The sequence below is a fragment of the Arachis stenosperma genome, chromosome 4, assembly GCF_014773155.1.
Source record: "Arachis stenosperma cultivar V10309 chromosome 4, arast.V10309.gnm1.PFL2, whole genome shotgun sequence".
Taxonomy (NCBI): domain Eukaryota; kingdom Viridiplantae; phylum Streptophyta; class Magnoliopsida; order Fabales; family Fabaceae; genus Arachis; species Arachis stenosperma.
In genome coordinates this window covers 5,566,533-5,581,593 of record NC_080380.1, presented here as the reverse complement: position 1 = coordinate 5,581,593, position 15,061 = coordinate 5,566,533, and the positions used below count along the sequence as shown (strand labels likewise).

The 15,061-nt window shown below is 37.1% G+C and overlaps 3 protein-coding genes and 1 non-coding gene across 4 annotated transcripts; 3 read left to right on the top strand and 1 right to left on the bottom strand.

The window, feature by feature from the left end:
- Positions 1–6,480: 6,480 nt before the first annotated feature.
- Positions 6,481–9,128, top strand: LOC130974040 (derlin-2.2). The gene is made up of 6 exons (XM_057898771.1): positions 6,481–6,856; positions 7,220–7,319; positions 8,136–8,350; positions 8,433–8,516; positions 8,660–8,713; positions 8,799–9,128. Exons 1-6 carry the CDS (start codon positions 6,758–6,760, stop codon positions 8,979–8,981), a joined length of 735 nt encoding a protein of 244 aa, XP_057754754.1. The 5' UTR covers positions 6,481–6,757; the 3' UTR covers positions 8,982–9,128.
- Positions 9,129–9,325: 197 nt separating this feature from the next.
- LOC130974039 (tobamovirus multiplication protein 1) lies at positions 9,326–12,164 on the bottom strand. The gene is made up of 10 exons (XM_057898770.1): positions 12,109–12,164; positions 11,667–12,026; positions 11,351–11,587; positions 11,205–11,276; positions 10,890–10,962; positions 10,715–10,760; positions 10,532–10,595; positions 10,192–10,245; positions 9,994–10,071; positions 9,326–9,910 (listed from the first exon to the last, which is right to left on the bottom strand). Exons 2-10 carry the CDS (start codon positions 11,799–11,801, stop codon positions 9,818–9,820), a joined length of 852 nt encoding a protein of 283 aa, XP_057754753.1. The 5' UTR covers positions 11,802–12,026; positions 12,109–12,164; the 3' UTR covers positions 9,326–9,817.
- An 89-nt stretch (positions 12,165–12,253) lies between these two features.
- On the top strand, positions 12,254–12,325 carry TRNAW-CCA (transfer RNA tryptophan (anticodon CCA)). Its single transcript has one exon. It is a non-coding gene; the product is annotated as a tRNA-Trp (tRNA).
- Positions 12,326–12,410: 85 nt separating this feature from the next.
- Positions 12,411–14,118, top strand: LOC130973172 (pentatricopeptide repeat-containing protein At1g61870, mitochondrial). The gene has a single exon (XM_057897607.1). It carries the CDS (start codon positions 12,492–12,494, stop codon positions 13,701–13,703), a length of 1,212 nt encoding a protein of 403 aa, XP_057753590.1. The 5' UTR covers positions 12,411–12,491; the 3' UTR covers positions 13,704–14,118.
- Positions 14,119–15,061: the final 943 nt, after the last annotated feature.

The window sequence follows — 15,061 nt, the reverse complement described above, 5'->3', positions numbered from 1 at the left end:
TCTTCCCTGAGAATGTGGTTTATGAAGTAAGGAAGAAGTTGAGGGAGTTGAAGTACAAGAGTATGATTAGCAACTACGTAAAGGAGTTTACTACTCTCATGTTTCAAATTCTCAACTTAGCATCAGAGGATGCATTGTTCTTCTTCATGGATGGACTCCAATCTTGGGTAAAGCAAGAACTACAAAGAAGAAATGTTAAGGATGTCGACGAAAAATCATCGTGGTGGCCAAATCACTCACTGAGTATCATAGGAGAGACTATAAACCCAAGTCTTCCTCCAAGCCTAGTTCTACTAAAGGTGGGGGAGACAAGGGAAATAGTTTCTCAACCAAAAAAGATGAAAAATACTCTTCAAAGAAAGAGTACGAGAAAAATAAGAAGGCTTTCATGCCCAAAGGGGGATGCTTCGTGTGCAAGGGACCACACCAAATGAAGGACTGTCCCAAGCTAGGGACTCTAGTATCTATCGCCGAGGAACGAGAGGTTCAATCTCAAGTAACTGAGTGTGTTGGATCTATCCAACTCATGAATGCTATGAAGGGCAAAGAGGCAAGAACTGCAAAAAAGAAAGGCTTGATGTATGTCAAAGTCTTTATCAATGAAAAATCTATCATGGCTATGATCGACACTGGTGCTACACACAATTTCATCACACTTGATGAAGCAAAGAGGCTTAGGTTAAAGGTCACCGAAAAGAATGGCTAGTTCAAACCCAATACCAAGGGTGAATCCCTTAAGGGAGTAGCTAAATGGGTTGAGATGACTCTTGATTCTTGGAAGGGCCTTATGGATTTCTCAGTAGCACCCATGGACGATTTCAAAATAGTCATCGAACTCGATTTGTAAAGGAAGGCAAATATAATACTTATGCCATACTATAGCATAGCATGCGTCATGGAGAAAGCGTCTCCATGTATGGTCCTTACAATTTCTAAAGTTGGAAGACTACCGATGCTTTCTGCTATGCAACTCATGAAAGGGTTCAAGAAGAGAGATATTACACATTTGGCTCTATTACAAGAGGAGTTAACATCTGAAAGAGAAGACATTTTTCCCAAAATCAAGGAAGTCTTTGAAGAAAATAAGGATGTGATGCCTCCCGAGTTGCCAAAACATACCCTCTAGGAGGAAGGTGGACTACAAGATTGAATTGGAGTCAGCAGCAAAGCCGCCTGCTTTAACACCTTAAAGGATGGCACTGCCAAAACTTAAAGAGTTGAAGAAGCAACTCAAGAATTTGCTAGATGCTGGGTTCATCTGTCCATCAAAGGCACCTTATGGTGCACCAGTCTATTCCAAAAGAAGCATGATGGCTCGTTGAGATTATGCATCAACTATTGAGCACTTAACAAGGTAACCATTAAGAACAAATACCCTATTCCTTTGATAGCCGATTTATTTGATCAACTTGGTAGAGCAAAGTGGCTCTCAAAGCTGGATTTAAGGTCAGGATATCACCAAGTGAGGATTGTCGATGGTGATGAGTCTAAGACCACGTGTGTCACAAGGTATGGATCGTATGAATGGTTGGTGATATCTTTTGGCTTAACCAATGCTCCTACGACCTTTTGTACCTTGATGGATGAGAACTTTCGTCCTTGTTTTGATCGGTTTGTAGTGGTCTACTTGAATGATATTGTTGTCTATAACAATACCTTGGAAGAACATGTAGAATACTTACGAACCGTGTTCAAGATCCTACAAGAGAATAACCTATATGTAAAAAAGGAAAAGTGTTTGTTTGCAAGGGATGAAGTCCACTTCTTGGGACACATCATTAAAGATGAAACTCTCTGCATGGATTAAGAAAAGGTAAAGGTTATCAAATAGTAGGAGCCGCCAAATAAGGTATCTGAATTGAGGTCATTTCTTGGGTTGGCTAATTACTATCGAATGTTTATCAAGGGATACTCTGCTAAGGCTGTATCATTAACTGATTTTCTCAAGAAAAATTACTCTTGAAGATGGTCAAAAGAGTGTCAAAAGGCCTTTGATGAGTTGAAGGCTGCTATCACAGAAGGACCAGTACTAGCACTGTCCGACTACTCAAAGGTGTTTGAAGTCCACACTGATGCTTTTGACTACGCTATTAGAGGGATTCTGATGCAAGAAGGTCATCCTATTGCCTTTGAAAGTCGCAAGTTGAATGATACAGATAGGCGATACACTGTTCAAGAGAAGGAGATGATCGCAGTGGTGCATTGTCCGAGAACTTGGCATCCCTACTTATTTGGTTCACACTTCATCGTCAAGACAGACAATGTGGCAACAAGCTACTTTCATAATCAGAAGAAGTTAAGCCCCAAATAAGCTAGGTGGCAAGATTTCTTAGCTGAGTTTGATTTCGAATTTGAATACAAGCCTGACAAGATTAATGTGGTAGCAGATGCGCTGAGTCACAAGGCTGAGTTGGCAGCCATTTCCATGGTCGAAGGAGATATTTTGCATACCACCAAGGAAGGATTGCATCATGATCCATTAGCTAAGAAATTGGTGGAATTGGCTAGAGAAGGTAAGACCAAACGATTTTGGCTAGAAGATGACATTCTCTACACCAAAGGGAGAAGACTATACATCCTTAAGTGGAAAAATTTAAGGAGAAAGCTAGTGAAAGAATGCCACGACACCAAATGGGATGGTCATTAAGGCCAATGAAGGACTTTGGCACTTATTAAATCTCCCTATTATTGGCCTCAAATGAGGGATGAAGTGGAGAGTTATGTGAAGACTTGTCTTGTGTGCCAACAAGATAAGATTGAAACAAGACACCAAGTGGATTGTTGGAACCTCTGTCGCCACCAAAGAGACCGTGAAAAAGTATGTCTTTAGATTTCATCTATGCCTTATCGAAGTTCGAGGGGTTTGGATCTATTCTTGTGGTAGTAGATCGATTTTCGAAGTATGCTACCTTTATACTTGCCCCTTATGACTGCACTGCAGAGGAAGCAACACGACTATTCTTCAAGAATGTGGTAAAGTACTGGGGATTGCCTAAGAGTATCATTAGTGATCGAGATCCATGCTTCACAGGATGACTATGGACAGAGTCGTTCAAACTCCTTGGGTTGGAGCTTCATTTCTCAACAAGCTTCCATCCTCAAACCAATAGACAGACTGAAAGAGTGAATGCCTTACTCGAGTATTACTTGAGACATTTTATAAGCGCTAATCAGAAGGATTGGATAAAACTCCTAGACATTGCTCAATTTTCATACAATCTACAAAAGAGCGAGTCCACAAGGAAGAGTCCATTCGAGATCGTGACCGGACAACAGCCGCTTACACCACACTCTCTTTTTTTCTCTTACTCAGGGAAGAGCCCTGGAGCTTATCATATGATTAAGTCATGTGAAGAACAAGCAGATGTCGCTCGTTCCTACCTCGACAAAGCTACAAAGAGGATGATGAAATGGGCAGATAAGAAGAGGAGGCATGCAAGCTATCAAGTGGGAGACAAGGTAATGATTAAACTTCTTCCACAACAATTCAAAGCCTTTTGCAAGGTTCATAAGGGCTTAATCCGCAAATACGAAAGGCCATTTGAGATCATTGAACGTGTTGGGGAGGTTGCTTACAAAGTACAACTTCCTCCCTCTATGAAGATCCACCCGGTCTTTTATGTGAGTATGCTTAAACCATATCATGAAAACTAAGATGAATTCAGTAGAGGTGACTCAGTCGTGCTCCGCCTGTGGTGATTAGATCCTTTGATAAAGAAATTGAAGAGATCTTAGCTAATCGCGTCGTGCGACGAAGATGAGTACCACTAAATATCCAATACTTGATCAAGTGGAAAGGACTTCGGATAACCAAAGCTAGCTGGGAAGCTCGTGAAGATCTGTGGCAATTCCAAGAACACTTAGAGTGCTATCATGAACAGAACGCGACAAGGACGTTTGCGCATTAGGTGGGGGAGAATGTCATAGTAAATTTTAGAAGGTTAGATTTAACGTTGTTTGTATAATTTTCTGGAGTGTTTGAGAATGCTCTAGATGGTTCCGGAACGTTCTAGAAGGCCGCATAATACCTTAGAAAGTTCTAGAAGACTCTAGGAGGTCATAGAGTATTTTAGAAAAGTATTGATGTACATAAAAGTATGTAGAGTAGTATGAAATAATCTAGAAGTATTTAGAAAGTTGTGGAAGGATAGATATTTGTAATGAAGATTCTGAATAATTAATTTGGACCGTTGATTAGATTAATCCTAACTATCTATTAAGGAGATGGATGACTATAAATAGGAGGAGAGAGTTAGAGTTTGAATATGTGATTCATTTGTAACACTTGAGTAATAAAGTGTTCTTTCTACCAAAGCTTCCTTTCTCTTGTGTTCTTAACTTTTTTGTTAAATATTGAGAGTTAAACTGATTTAGTCTTAGATCAAGAGGTTGAGCAAATTCAAATGGCGACATAATATCATTGGAGTATATCCAAAATCATAACACATAACTTTAGAATGAGACAAAACAAAACTTCAGTTTCCATTAATATCTTCTTATGGGATGCTGTGAAACAATTAATTGGTAATTTAAAATTTCTGTGACACTAATACAAAATACAAAAACTTTTTATAGTTTTTTTAATAGAGATTTATAATTAAAAATTTATCTATTATGTGTTTTAAGTACATAAGTTAAAATTATAAATTAAAATTTTTTTATTAGAAGTATATAAATTTCAAGTTTTTAATGTATTTATTTATATTTATTAAATAAAAAAAATTAAAATTATCTATTAATAATAAATTTATTATATATTTTTAGAGCTCATGCTAGCTAAAGCTTATAGTTAAATAGCCACGGGTAGCCAACAAAGTATGACATTTTTTATTTTTCTCGTAGTTTGCCTTGCTTTTAAGATTCACAACATGTGCAATTGTGCATCATGCATGCCTTGGGTATCACTTATTCGCCATCCAGTATTTAATTTCCAGGTGAATTGAATTTGTAATTTCATTTTACTTAGTTTAGAAAATAGAATTGGTATACGTAGCAAACTTAACCTCACTCTTGTATTAGGAAAATTCATTAGCATTCCAGTTTGTTTATTTCTAATAGTAAAGTGATTTTTCTGTTCATACAAATTTAAAATAATGACAAATTTAATTATAAATAAATGAAATTAGTTTTGTATTTATAATTTTTTTATATAACAAAAATATCTAAATATTAATTTTATTATAAATATTTTATTAATATTTTAAACTTTTATAGACAGAATAATAATTTATTTATTGTTTGAATATAAAATTAATTTAAATTTGTTAATATTTTAATTTTGTATGAATAAAAATAATAGTTATTTTGATTTTTGAAGACAAACTTAAAAATTTATTCTTTTTTTTTTTTGTCATGAAAAATCTATTCTATATATAAAAGAAAATAAGTAAATGATTAAATTAGTCTAAAAATATCATTTATTTTTTAAATTGGTCTCCAAATTTTTTTTTAACCAAATTCGTTTTTTAAAAATTTTAAATTAGTCATGTTAGTTGATATGTGTTAAAGAGGGCATTTTTGTCATTTTAGAGACAAAATATAATGATAATCTTGTCACGTTCAAAAATTTGAATACTAGAAGAATTATACCATACCGATTTTGGACCTCAAGGAGACCAAAAGTTCGTCTCACTAGTGTTGAAATGACGATAACTCATAAGGTCCATTTGGCTAAGTCAAGATAGTAAGAGGCCCACTAATTTTTTTCTAAGTCTAGTAGAAATACACAAATTTAATATTAATTTTCGAAATTATTAGGCCTATATTTTAGTTTGTTTTGTTGTTAAGGTTTGTTAAAGATTTGATTTAATTTTTATTTGTTTATTAGAATATTAGTATTTTTAGAAATTTTAATTTTAAATAAAAATATGATCTAATCTAATAAGATCAAATCTGATTTAAATTCGTTATCATATCTTTAAGATTTTAAATTTAAATCAAATTTGATCTAATCCAATAAGATCAAAGTTGATTTAAATTTGTTATATTATCTTATTTTTTATTTAGTTAGGGCCTATTTTGAACATTTTTGAGAGTAGTTGAAGCCTAGTTCAATTAATAATATCATATATCTTTTAATAATTAATATGCTGCACTCGGATTCAAATCTTTCAATATCAGCCCTTTAGTGTTGTGTGTAGTGGGGGTAAAAAAATAAAAAAAAAAATTGGTGAGACAATTTGTACAACTTTAATAAATAAAATTTTTAGTTGAAGAGTGAATTGACCATTTGACCAACCCAAATTAATTACTAATTTAACAATTTTTTTTTGGTTTCTACTAATTTAACAATTTATTCAAAAGAAAATGTATTTAGGGTTTTCTTTTGGGCTTAATACATTTGGGCTTTAAGAGGATTCCACATAGCCGCCTCCATTTTAAGGCCCAAAAGCATTGACCATAATAAAAGTCTCCAAAAAGCAAAAACACTGTAAACAAAGTACAACAACATGATTGGTCCGTGAAGAGCACGCGCTTCGTGATTGGTTCAGTCTCTGTCATTCATCGTGTTTCTCTGCATCTGAATATCTCTCTGATCGGTGCTCCTTCGTCGCCATCTTCTCCTCCTTCTTTCTCTTGTGCACAATTTCCACAATAATCTCTTTCCAACTCACCTTCCGGTTTTCTCTCTCTTCATTCCGATTTCTCAGAGCATACCTAAACCCTATTCAAGATTTCACCTGTTTATTTTCCTTATTGTTTCGTGTTTTTCCCTCTTTGGCGGCAATTACGAAGAAGAAATTAGGAGAAAGGAACAATGGCGCAAGCGGTTGAAGAATGGTATAAGCAGATGCCAGTTATCACGCGCTCTTACCTCACTGCTGCTGTCGTCACCACCATCGGTTGTTCCCTCGATGTAAGGCAGTTCCTTTCATCCAAAGTTCGGTTTTTTTCCATTTGGGTTTCTGGGTCTCCAATTTGATTTTTTGTGCTCCCTAACGATAATTGTTCTTCTTCTGATTTCTTGATTTGGGCATTCTTTTCCGGCGATTTGAAAAGCAAAGCCTTAATATTCGTTATAAGTTTTGATTTTTCTATTTATTTTTCTTTTTGAAAAATGAAAATATTTGATTGGGTCATTCTTGTCTTAGTTGAAATGCTTATACTTTGATTGTGGGATAAGGCTTTAGTTTCCAATTATTGTGCTGTGAAGGATTAATTAGCTTGCGATTTGACTGGTTTGGAAGCTGGAATTAGCTAAATCTTTGTGATTTTGCAGATAATTTCACCTTATCATTTGTACTTAAACCCTAGATTGGTGGTGAAGCAATATCAGTTCTGGCGTCTAATTACTAATTTCTTGTACTTCAGGAAAATGGGTAAGATTCTTTCTGTTCAAAGTGTTCACCTTTCTTGATTTTTTTTTTCTTTTTCTTTTTTGCTTTCTTAGATACTCCTTAAGCTTCAACTTTAATGCGACATCATTTAAATTCTTTATGTTGCTGCCACACTATCGTAACTCATTTGTTATCTACTGATGGCTGATGCCTCTTTTTCTCTGTGGTCAATCACATATGTAATGTGAATGCTATCAAGTAGTGGTTGTTGATTATGTCAATCCTTCCATTTATCATTTGACATGAGAGCAATTTCATGAAAGAAATTTTAACTATCATGGAATAATGTTAGAGAAGAAATGTTAGGATAGATAATGATTCGTGACCTACAGTATTTTGGACAAGGGCCTGAATCTCCTGATCAAATCACAAGCAAAAGCTGTTATTGCTTGCATACCATTGCATAGTTCATGGTTCATATTTGCATATGAAATTTTCTGATCCCCCCAACCCCCTCCTTTCTTTCATGTTGTCCGATGTTGTAGGCCATTCAGCTTCACAAATGCATCTAGATTTATTATGGCTATCTACTCTATTCAGTTCTTGACATACCCTAGTCAATTTCCATGACTACTATAGCACCAAGCTAATTCCCTATCTAACCCCATATATTTAAGAGTAATTTTGTGTTTGGATTCAAAACATGCTAAGCTCTCGTCTTCGCTCCTTTCTTCTTTTAATGGTGGCCTTTAGTGCCTGCATATTGACATATTCTTTACTCATCTGTTTCTCATTAATCTGAAACTTATGAATGTGGACGTCTAACTTTTACTTGCTCTTTTCTTATGCAATGGGCAGACTTGGATTTCTTGTTTCACATGTTTTTTCTTGCTCGGTACTGCAAGCTTCTGGAGGAGAACTCCTTTAGGGGAAGGACTGCTGATTTCTTTTATATGCTCTTGTTCGGTGCCACGGTGTTGACTGGAATCGTTCTTCTTGGAGGGATGATACCTTATTTGTCGGAGTCATTTGCGAAAATTATTTTTCTTAGCAACTCTCTGACATTTATGATGGTAAGCTTTCAGTTATTGATTGTTGACTACTCATGTTTAACCATGTCCCAGTGTTTTGAGAGCATAATTTATCTATTTCCAGGTTTATGTATGGAGCAAACAGAACCCCTTTATTCACATGAGTTTCCTAGGACTCTTTACCTTCACAGCTGCCTACCTGCCATGGGTGCGTAAGCTTTTCTATTGTTACCTGATACACTCAACTACCTTAATGCTTTTTGTATCCAGAATTGGTCTTTTTATCCTTCTCTTCAGTTCTAACTACCAATCAAGCAACCAACCTGATCTTAAAAGTTGTATGAATGTTAGGTTCTCTTGGGATTCTCGGTCCTTGTTGGTGCTAGTGCTTGGGTGGATCTACTGGTATGTCTCGTTAGTCCTTTCAATCCATGCATGCAATATGTTTGTCTAAGCAACTGCTAATGCAAATTCTAACGACATTATGCAGGGGATGATTGCTGGCCATGCATACTATTTTCTTGAAGATGTGTATCCTAGGATGACTGGTCGTCGCCCGCTAAAAACGCCGGCATTCATCAAAGCTCTATTTGCGGATGATACAGTAGTTGTGGCACGGCCTGCCAATGTCAGATTTGCTGCTCCACCAGTAGATGAACGTCATCAAGATTGAATAACCCCAGGGGAGTACAATAGCCAGAGAACACTAATGGTGGTTGATCCTGTAATATATAATAGCGAGAGAGAACATTTGGTGTTTGTAAATTTTTTGAAGCGTGCATTTGGTAATTATAATTATTAATGTGCACTATTTAGAAGATCCAAGGTTTTTACTGGAATATTGAGATAACAAGATTCCCCTTCTCAATTTCGTTTATCAGCCACCATTTTGTAGATAATAATACTCTTCTTTTACCACGTTTGTGATCAGTAATTCAGTAAAAGGTTGAATATGGGCACCTAACCATAAAATAAAGTAAGAGTTTTCAACAACCTCATCTAATCTCACAGGCTCAATTCATTCAAACCACACAAATTAAGCAATAAGCTCAACTTTTGTGTTGTATACATGTATTATTTTGTCATACATGAGACGTCCTATGACGTATTTAAGGAAGAAAAAAATGGCTAAAACACTGCAAGTCTGTTTCGAACAGGGAAAAAGTAGCAAAATAGGAACTCAGAGAAGTAAACTGCAACAACAAACTAACAAAACATAAAAATCCCTATATTTGTTTACTCCTCTGCGACTCTGCGTCAAGACCATACAACCCCGCTCTCACCAGCCTTTTTCCTTTTCTTTGGACTCATGTCAAACCCACCTTGACTCTTGAAGAAAAATCTAAATTATCCTTCCCAAGCAGCAACTGCTGAGTAATATCTACAAAGAACTGCTGAACAAGACTATATTTCATGGGCAAAAGAGCAAAAGAATATCATCAACACACGTGCCATGAAATCATAATTGGTCGACAAAAGAACAAAACAATGATTCAAGATGCACTGAAATTAACGGATAGGGTGATATTGTGCTGATATCCTCTTTGGGGGCAATTTGCGTAGGATGAAGAGGACTAAAGCTGAAGGCAGAATCTCAACAAGCTGTATTTGAAAAATGAAAGGTTAAGTTAGGATATGAATGAGAGTGAAATCAAGAAAATAAAAAGGAATACTCGGGAGAATACCATGTAGTATATTAAGTCCAAAATAGGGTGATCCAAAACTTCAAGAGATGCATCTGAATCAAATGCAGACAGAAAAACCTGCATTGAATCAAGAAGCTCATTGCTTGAATTGCACGGGGATTAATTCAAATACTTTACCTGATATTTTTAAATAGAGCATATAGAAATATAAACAAATAATGAGAAAGTGGAAGTTACCATGATGCATCTTATCAAAAAACATGTGAAACAGATGGCTGTGACAAATCCGACCTGCAATACAAAACCCGCGTGATGTTGGGATAAACAATAATAAACAAATATTTGTTTTTCATTTAGCATTATTCTACATTTGGAACAGAACGGGAGATCAAAAGATTGAAGAGGTGCAACCAAGGGCACTCAGAATTTATACCTTATTGATAAAAACAAAGATATAGAAAATGGACTCGATTGCTCCAAGATATTCACAGGAAATATGGCAAAAGACCAATATTATCAAATCTTTTCCTAAGAATTTTTCAATTGAATTGATGTACTAAGAAGAAAATTGGCATACCTCATGAAGCTTCTTCCTTCTACCCTTTGATTCGATTGGGAAACGCCTCAACATGAAAAATAATCTAGAAATGTGTAGCAGGTAGGCAGGCAAACACCATGAATAAAAAATGAGTAAACAAACTGAGGGTGCAGAGGTATTTCATAGAAGATTGAATCAAATGCAAAACAGCAAAAGCCTCACCTTCCTCCATATATAAGGAACCCTAATGCAGCCATAAATGACACAGCTGCACAGAAGAAAAATAATCACATAAGAGAAAAGGCCACGCATATAGCAAGATATTGTATTCTGGTGGCAAAAACGCATTCTTAATGTGGGTATGAAATACAAATTGATATTTGCTTTAAAAACTAACCTGCAATGAATATATTTCCAACGAGCTCAATAACACTATTGTGATCTATCCAGAGGTACAGCCAAATACAAACCTGAATCCAAACCACGCTTTAATCATTACGATAATCGATATCATGTATCAAAGGAGAAATTTGTTTTCTTCTATTTAGCTCTGGGAGAAACTTATACCATCTTGAAATGCTTCTTGTGGCAACTAAATACAAGTATAAATCAAATAGTAGAAATCTATAACCGGATTTTCGCACAGCAATCGAAATTCTTAACTAGTCTAGTAGCTTGTGATTGAAGTAAAGGTAGCAGGAAAGCACAATACCTGGATGAAATAGACGGCAGCATTGATAGAGATATAAACAAGCCTGAAATTATCAGTGGACAAACTCCTTGCCTGCTGAGTGAGTCAGTTAGAATGGATTGTAAGAGTAATTGTAAAAGAAGAAAAGGGGGAGGCATACGGCATACCTGACGATAAATTTCAGCCCAGAAAAGGACCAGAAGTGTGTAAGTAGAGAAAAAGAGGATGCCAGGAAGATCCAAGAGCACCAAAATCAACACCTTGGGATGGAGGAGGAAGACTTGGGAGTGAAATCCAAAGACGAGGGCGCGTAGAGCGTTGACGAGGAAGTTCATGAGATGGAAGATCTTCTGGGTGGTCCAACCATATTCGGGGACTCTCAGCTCGATTCTAATCAATTGAATCTGAAGAAATCAAAGATGGTGAGGGAATTGATTTCGAAATAGAAATAGAGAGAGAGGGAAACAGGAAGAGAGAGGAGACCAGGGCGACGGAGGAGACGAGGGCGTAGGCGGCGCAGAGGAAGTAGAAGATGGCCTTCTGCCAGTCAGAGTTGTTGTTGACGCGGTCCCACCAGCTCCACTCGTTCAACACTGCAACTGCACCTGGAACCTCCATCTCTCTCGCCAGCTCCTTCTTCTTCTTCTTCACTCTTCACTCTTTTGCTGTACACACTTACCCCTCCTCTTTGCTGCTTACGTTTGACTATTCACATTTTTTAAACAATTATTCTTATTGAGTTATTTATTGGTCGGCACTAAAATCACTTCCTCGCTATCTGAAATCGACTGTTTCTGCTTGTCATCTTCCCTTTTTTATGCACAACTACTCCATTGGCATTAACTATAAAGAAAAACTTTAGTTTTGAATGTTACTGTTTATGCATTTTCTGGTAAATAAAGAAAAAGAATTACAAAACAATTACCATTTACCAAGCAGCATTGGGAAGGAGACCATAAACATTGCAGCCAATACAAATCAAGATCACAACCTCGACGGGATATAATAATAAGACGGAAGTAGCTGGGTTTTGGTTATTAAAACGTTTATGAAAAAAGGAAGCAGCGAGTGGATCCGTGGCGCAATGGTAGCGCGTATGACTCCAGATCAGAAGGTTGCGTGTTCGATTCACGTCGGGTTCAAATCCCTTACCTCATCCACGTTTTTTACGTTTTATTTTTAGCAAATCAAAACGCAGCGTTTTACTCACTGCTGGTTCCAGCTTCAAACACTGGCTGCTGCTTCATCGAAACTCCCTCCATTTTCTGCGCAGAAAAACCCTACCTAAAACCCCCCACAGCTGCAATCATGTCGATACCTTCTCGCCTCCGCCACATCCACCTTCATCACCACCATCGCCACAACTTCTCCACCTCCATCCTCTCCCCAGATTCCTCCACTCCTCTCACATCGAAGCAGAAGACCCGCGCCGCTCTCAACCTCCTCAAGATCGAGAAGAACCCCGAGCGTGTCCTCGAGATCTGCGCCGCCGCATCCCTCACTCCGGAAAATCACCTCGACCGCGTTACTCTCTCAGAAGCCGTCAAGAAGCTCTCCGCCGCCGGCCACCTCGATGGCCTCCGCCGCCTCATCGAGGAAGACCTTAAACCCCGATCGGACCTCCGCAATGGGCGGTTTCTTTCCCATGCCATGGTCCTCTACGGCCAGGCAAACATGCTCGACGACGCGATCCGAACCTTCGATCGAATGGAAGAAGAACAGCGAGTCCCTCGCACCGTGAAATCCCTAAACTCACTCCTCTTCGCTTGCATTGTCGCGAAAAACTACAAGGAGGTAAAACGAATCTACCTCGAATTCCCGAAGATTTATTCCATTATTCCCAATATTGATACCTATAACCTAGTGATTAAGGCATTTTGTGAATCTGGGAGTTCTAGCTCTGTGTACTCGGTTTTGGATGAGATGGATAGAAATTCGGTTAAGCCCAATGCGACGACGATGAAGACTATGCTATCTGGTTTCTACAAGGAGGAGAAGTTTGAGGAGGTAGGGAAGGTGCTGAAGCTGATGGAGGAGAGGTATAAGATGCACCCTTCGTTGAGTACTTACAATGTGAGGATTGTTAGCTTGTGCAAGTTGAAGAGGTCGGCGGAGGCAAAGGCACTGATGGAAGGGATGATTTGCAGGGGTAGGAAGCCGAATTCAGTTACCTACATGCATTTGATATTTGGCTTTTGTAGGGAAGGGAATGTTGAGGAGGGTGAGAGGCTGTTCCAGGAGATGAAGAAGAAGGGGTATACGCCAAATAGTGACTGTTACTTCACCTTGATTCACTTCCTATCCGAGGCTGGCAAGTTCGAGTCTGCATTGTCTTTCGCTAAGGAGAGTATGGCCAAAGCCTGGTTTCCTAATTTCACAACCATGAAGAATCTTGTGAATGGGCTTGCTAGTGTTTCCAGGGTTGATGATGCTAAGGAGCTCATTAAGGAGATTAAAGAAAAGTTTTCCGCGAGCAGCGACAAGTGGGATGAAATCGAAGCAGGTTTGACTCAGGAATGAGGGGTGTGGTCTGCTTAAGTGATTCATTTTTTGGAGGAAACCTGGAAAATTAGATTCTTGCAAGAACATTTGCTTAAGCAATAGAGATGGCTCCATTTCATTTTTTTATTTTACCATTTCCTCTGAGACTTGGCTGCTTACTCAAATTAACATTAGCTGCTGGTAATATGCCAAATAAGTTTTGTATGTGGAGGTATCTATGGTTGCTTGGGTAATAAAGTATTAGGTTCTCATGTGCTTCCCTCTAAACCTAATTATTTTTGTTTGAAGCTGATACCCTTGCAGACATGTATACTACACGAGGTTTGCTTGCTTTATTCTTTAGCTTTCTCAATAGTTTGCAAGAGCTGGTAACTCTTGTTGTCATGTGTTGTGCTACTGCCGAGTAATTCAATATTGATTGTTAACTACTTAACTGAATCCAACTATGTTATATCTCTGCTTACTCTAAATGAAGGTTTGCAATAAATGCTGTTGATGACTTGCAAAACAAATAATTGAAAACATGTATAAAATCGTGATATATATTCAGTAAAATCCTTCACAATATGATATAAATAACATTTTGCAAATAAAGATTCAAACTGAATATATATTAGGCATCCTTAGACGAAAGAGTGGTCTTTCTTATCACCTCCCACATATCTTATACGCAATGTCAAAGCTAATCGAAAGCCCTTCTCCCTATATGCAAGATATGAATTATTTGTTACTGTCTTCGATTCACAATGTTATTTTCTTAATATATAGTTGAAGATGATAGATAGTTTAATCCCTTATTTCCTCTTATTATTAGTTACAAAAATTATACAATATTAGAAAGAGGTATCTATTTTTCAAACTTATAAATCATAAAAAACGGGTATGCACCTGTAGTCTGTAGCATTTTAAGGCATGACATTCCAATAATGGATTTCATCCGTTTGTGATCAATGACTAAGGATAGCATGAATATTATCAATGTTGCATCTTTTTCTCAAATTATTGTTTTACTTTACTAAATATCTGGTTTCAAGTCTAATAAGTCAAAGTAGCAAAGAAGAGAAAGAAGTGATTAAGGTTGTCCACGTCATTTTCCACAACCAAAATAGAACAACTATGTATCTTGTCACATCCACCATGCAAAATATAACCTTTATCTCTCCCTATACATGTCACAAATTAAAAACCAGCTAAGTTTAACCATCAAAGGGAAAATCCATTTCGATGCCATAAACTAAAATAAGCAAATCATATCACCCTCAGAAACACAAATACTATAAAACAACTTTGACAAATCTTAGGACCTTGCACAACGTTTTGTAGTTTCAAAATCTGCCCAAAAAAAAAAAAAACACAACGTTGTGCCAATATAGACT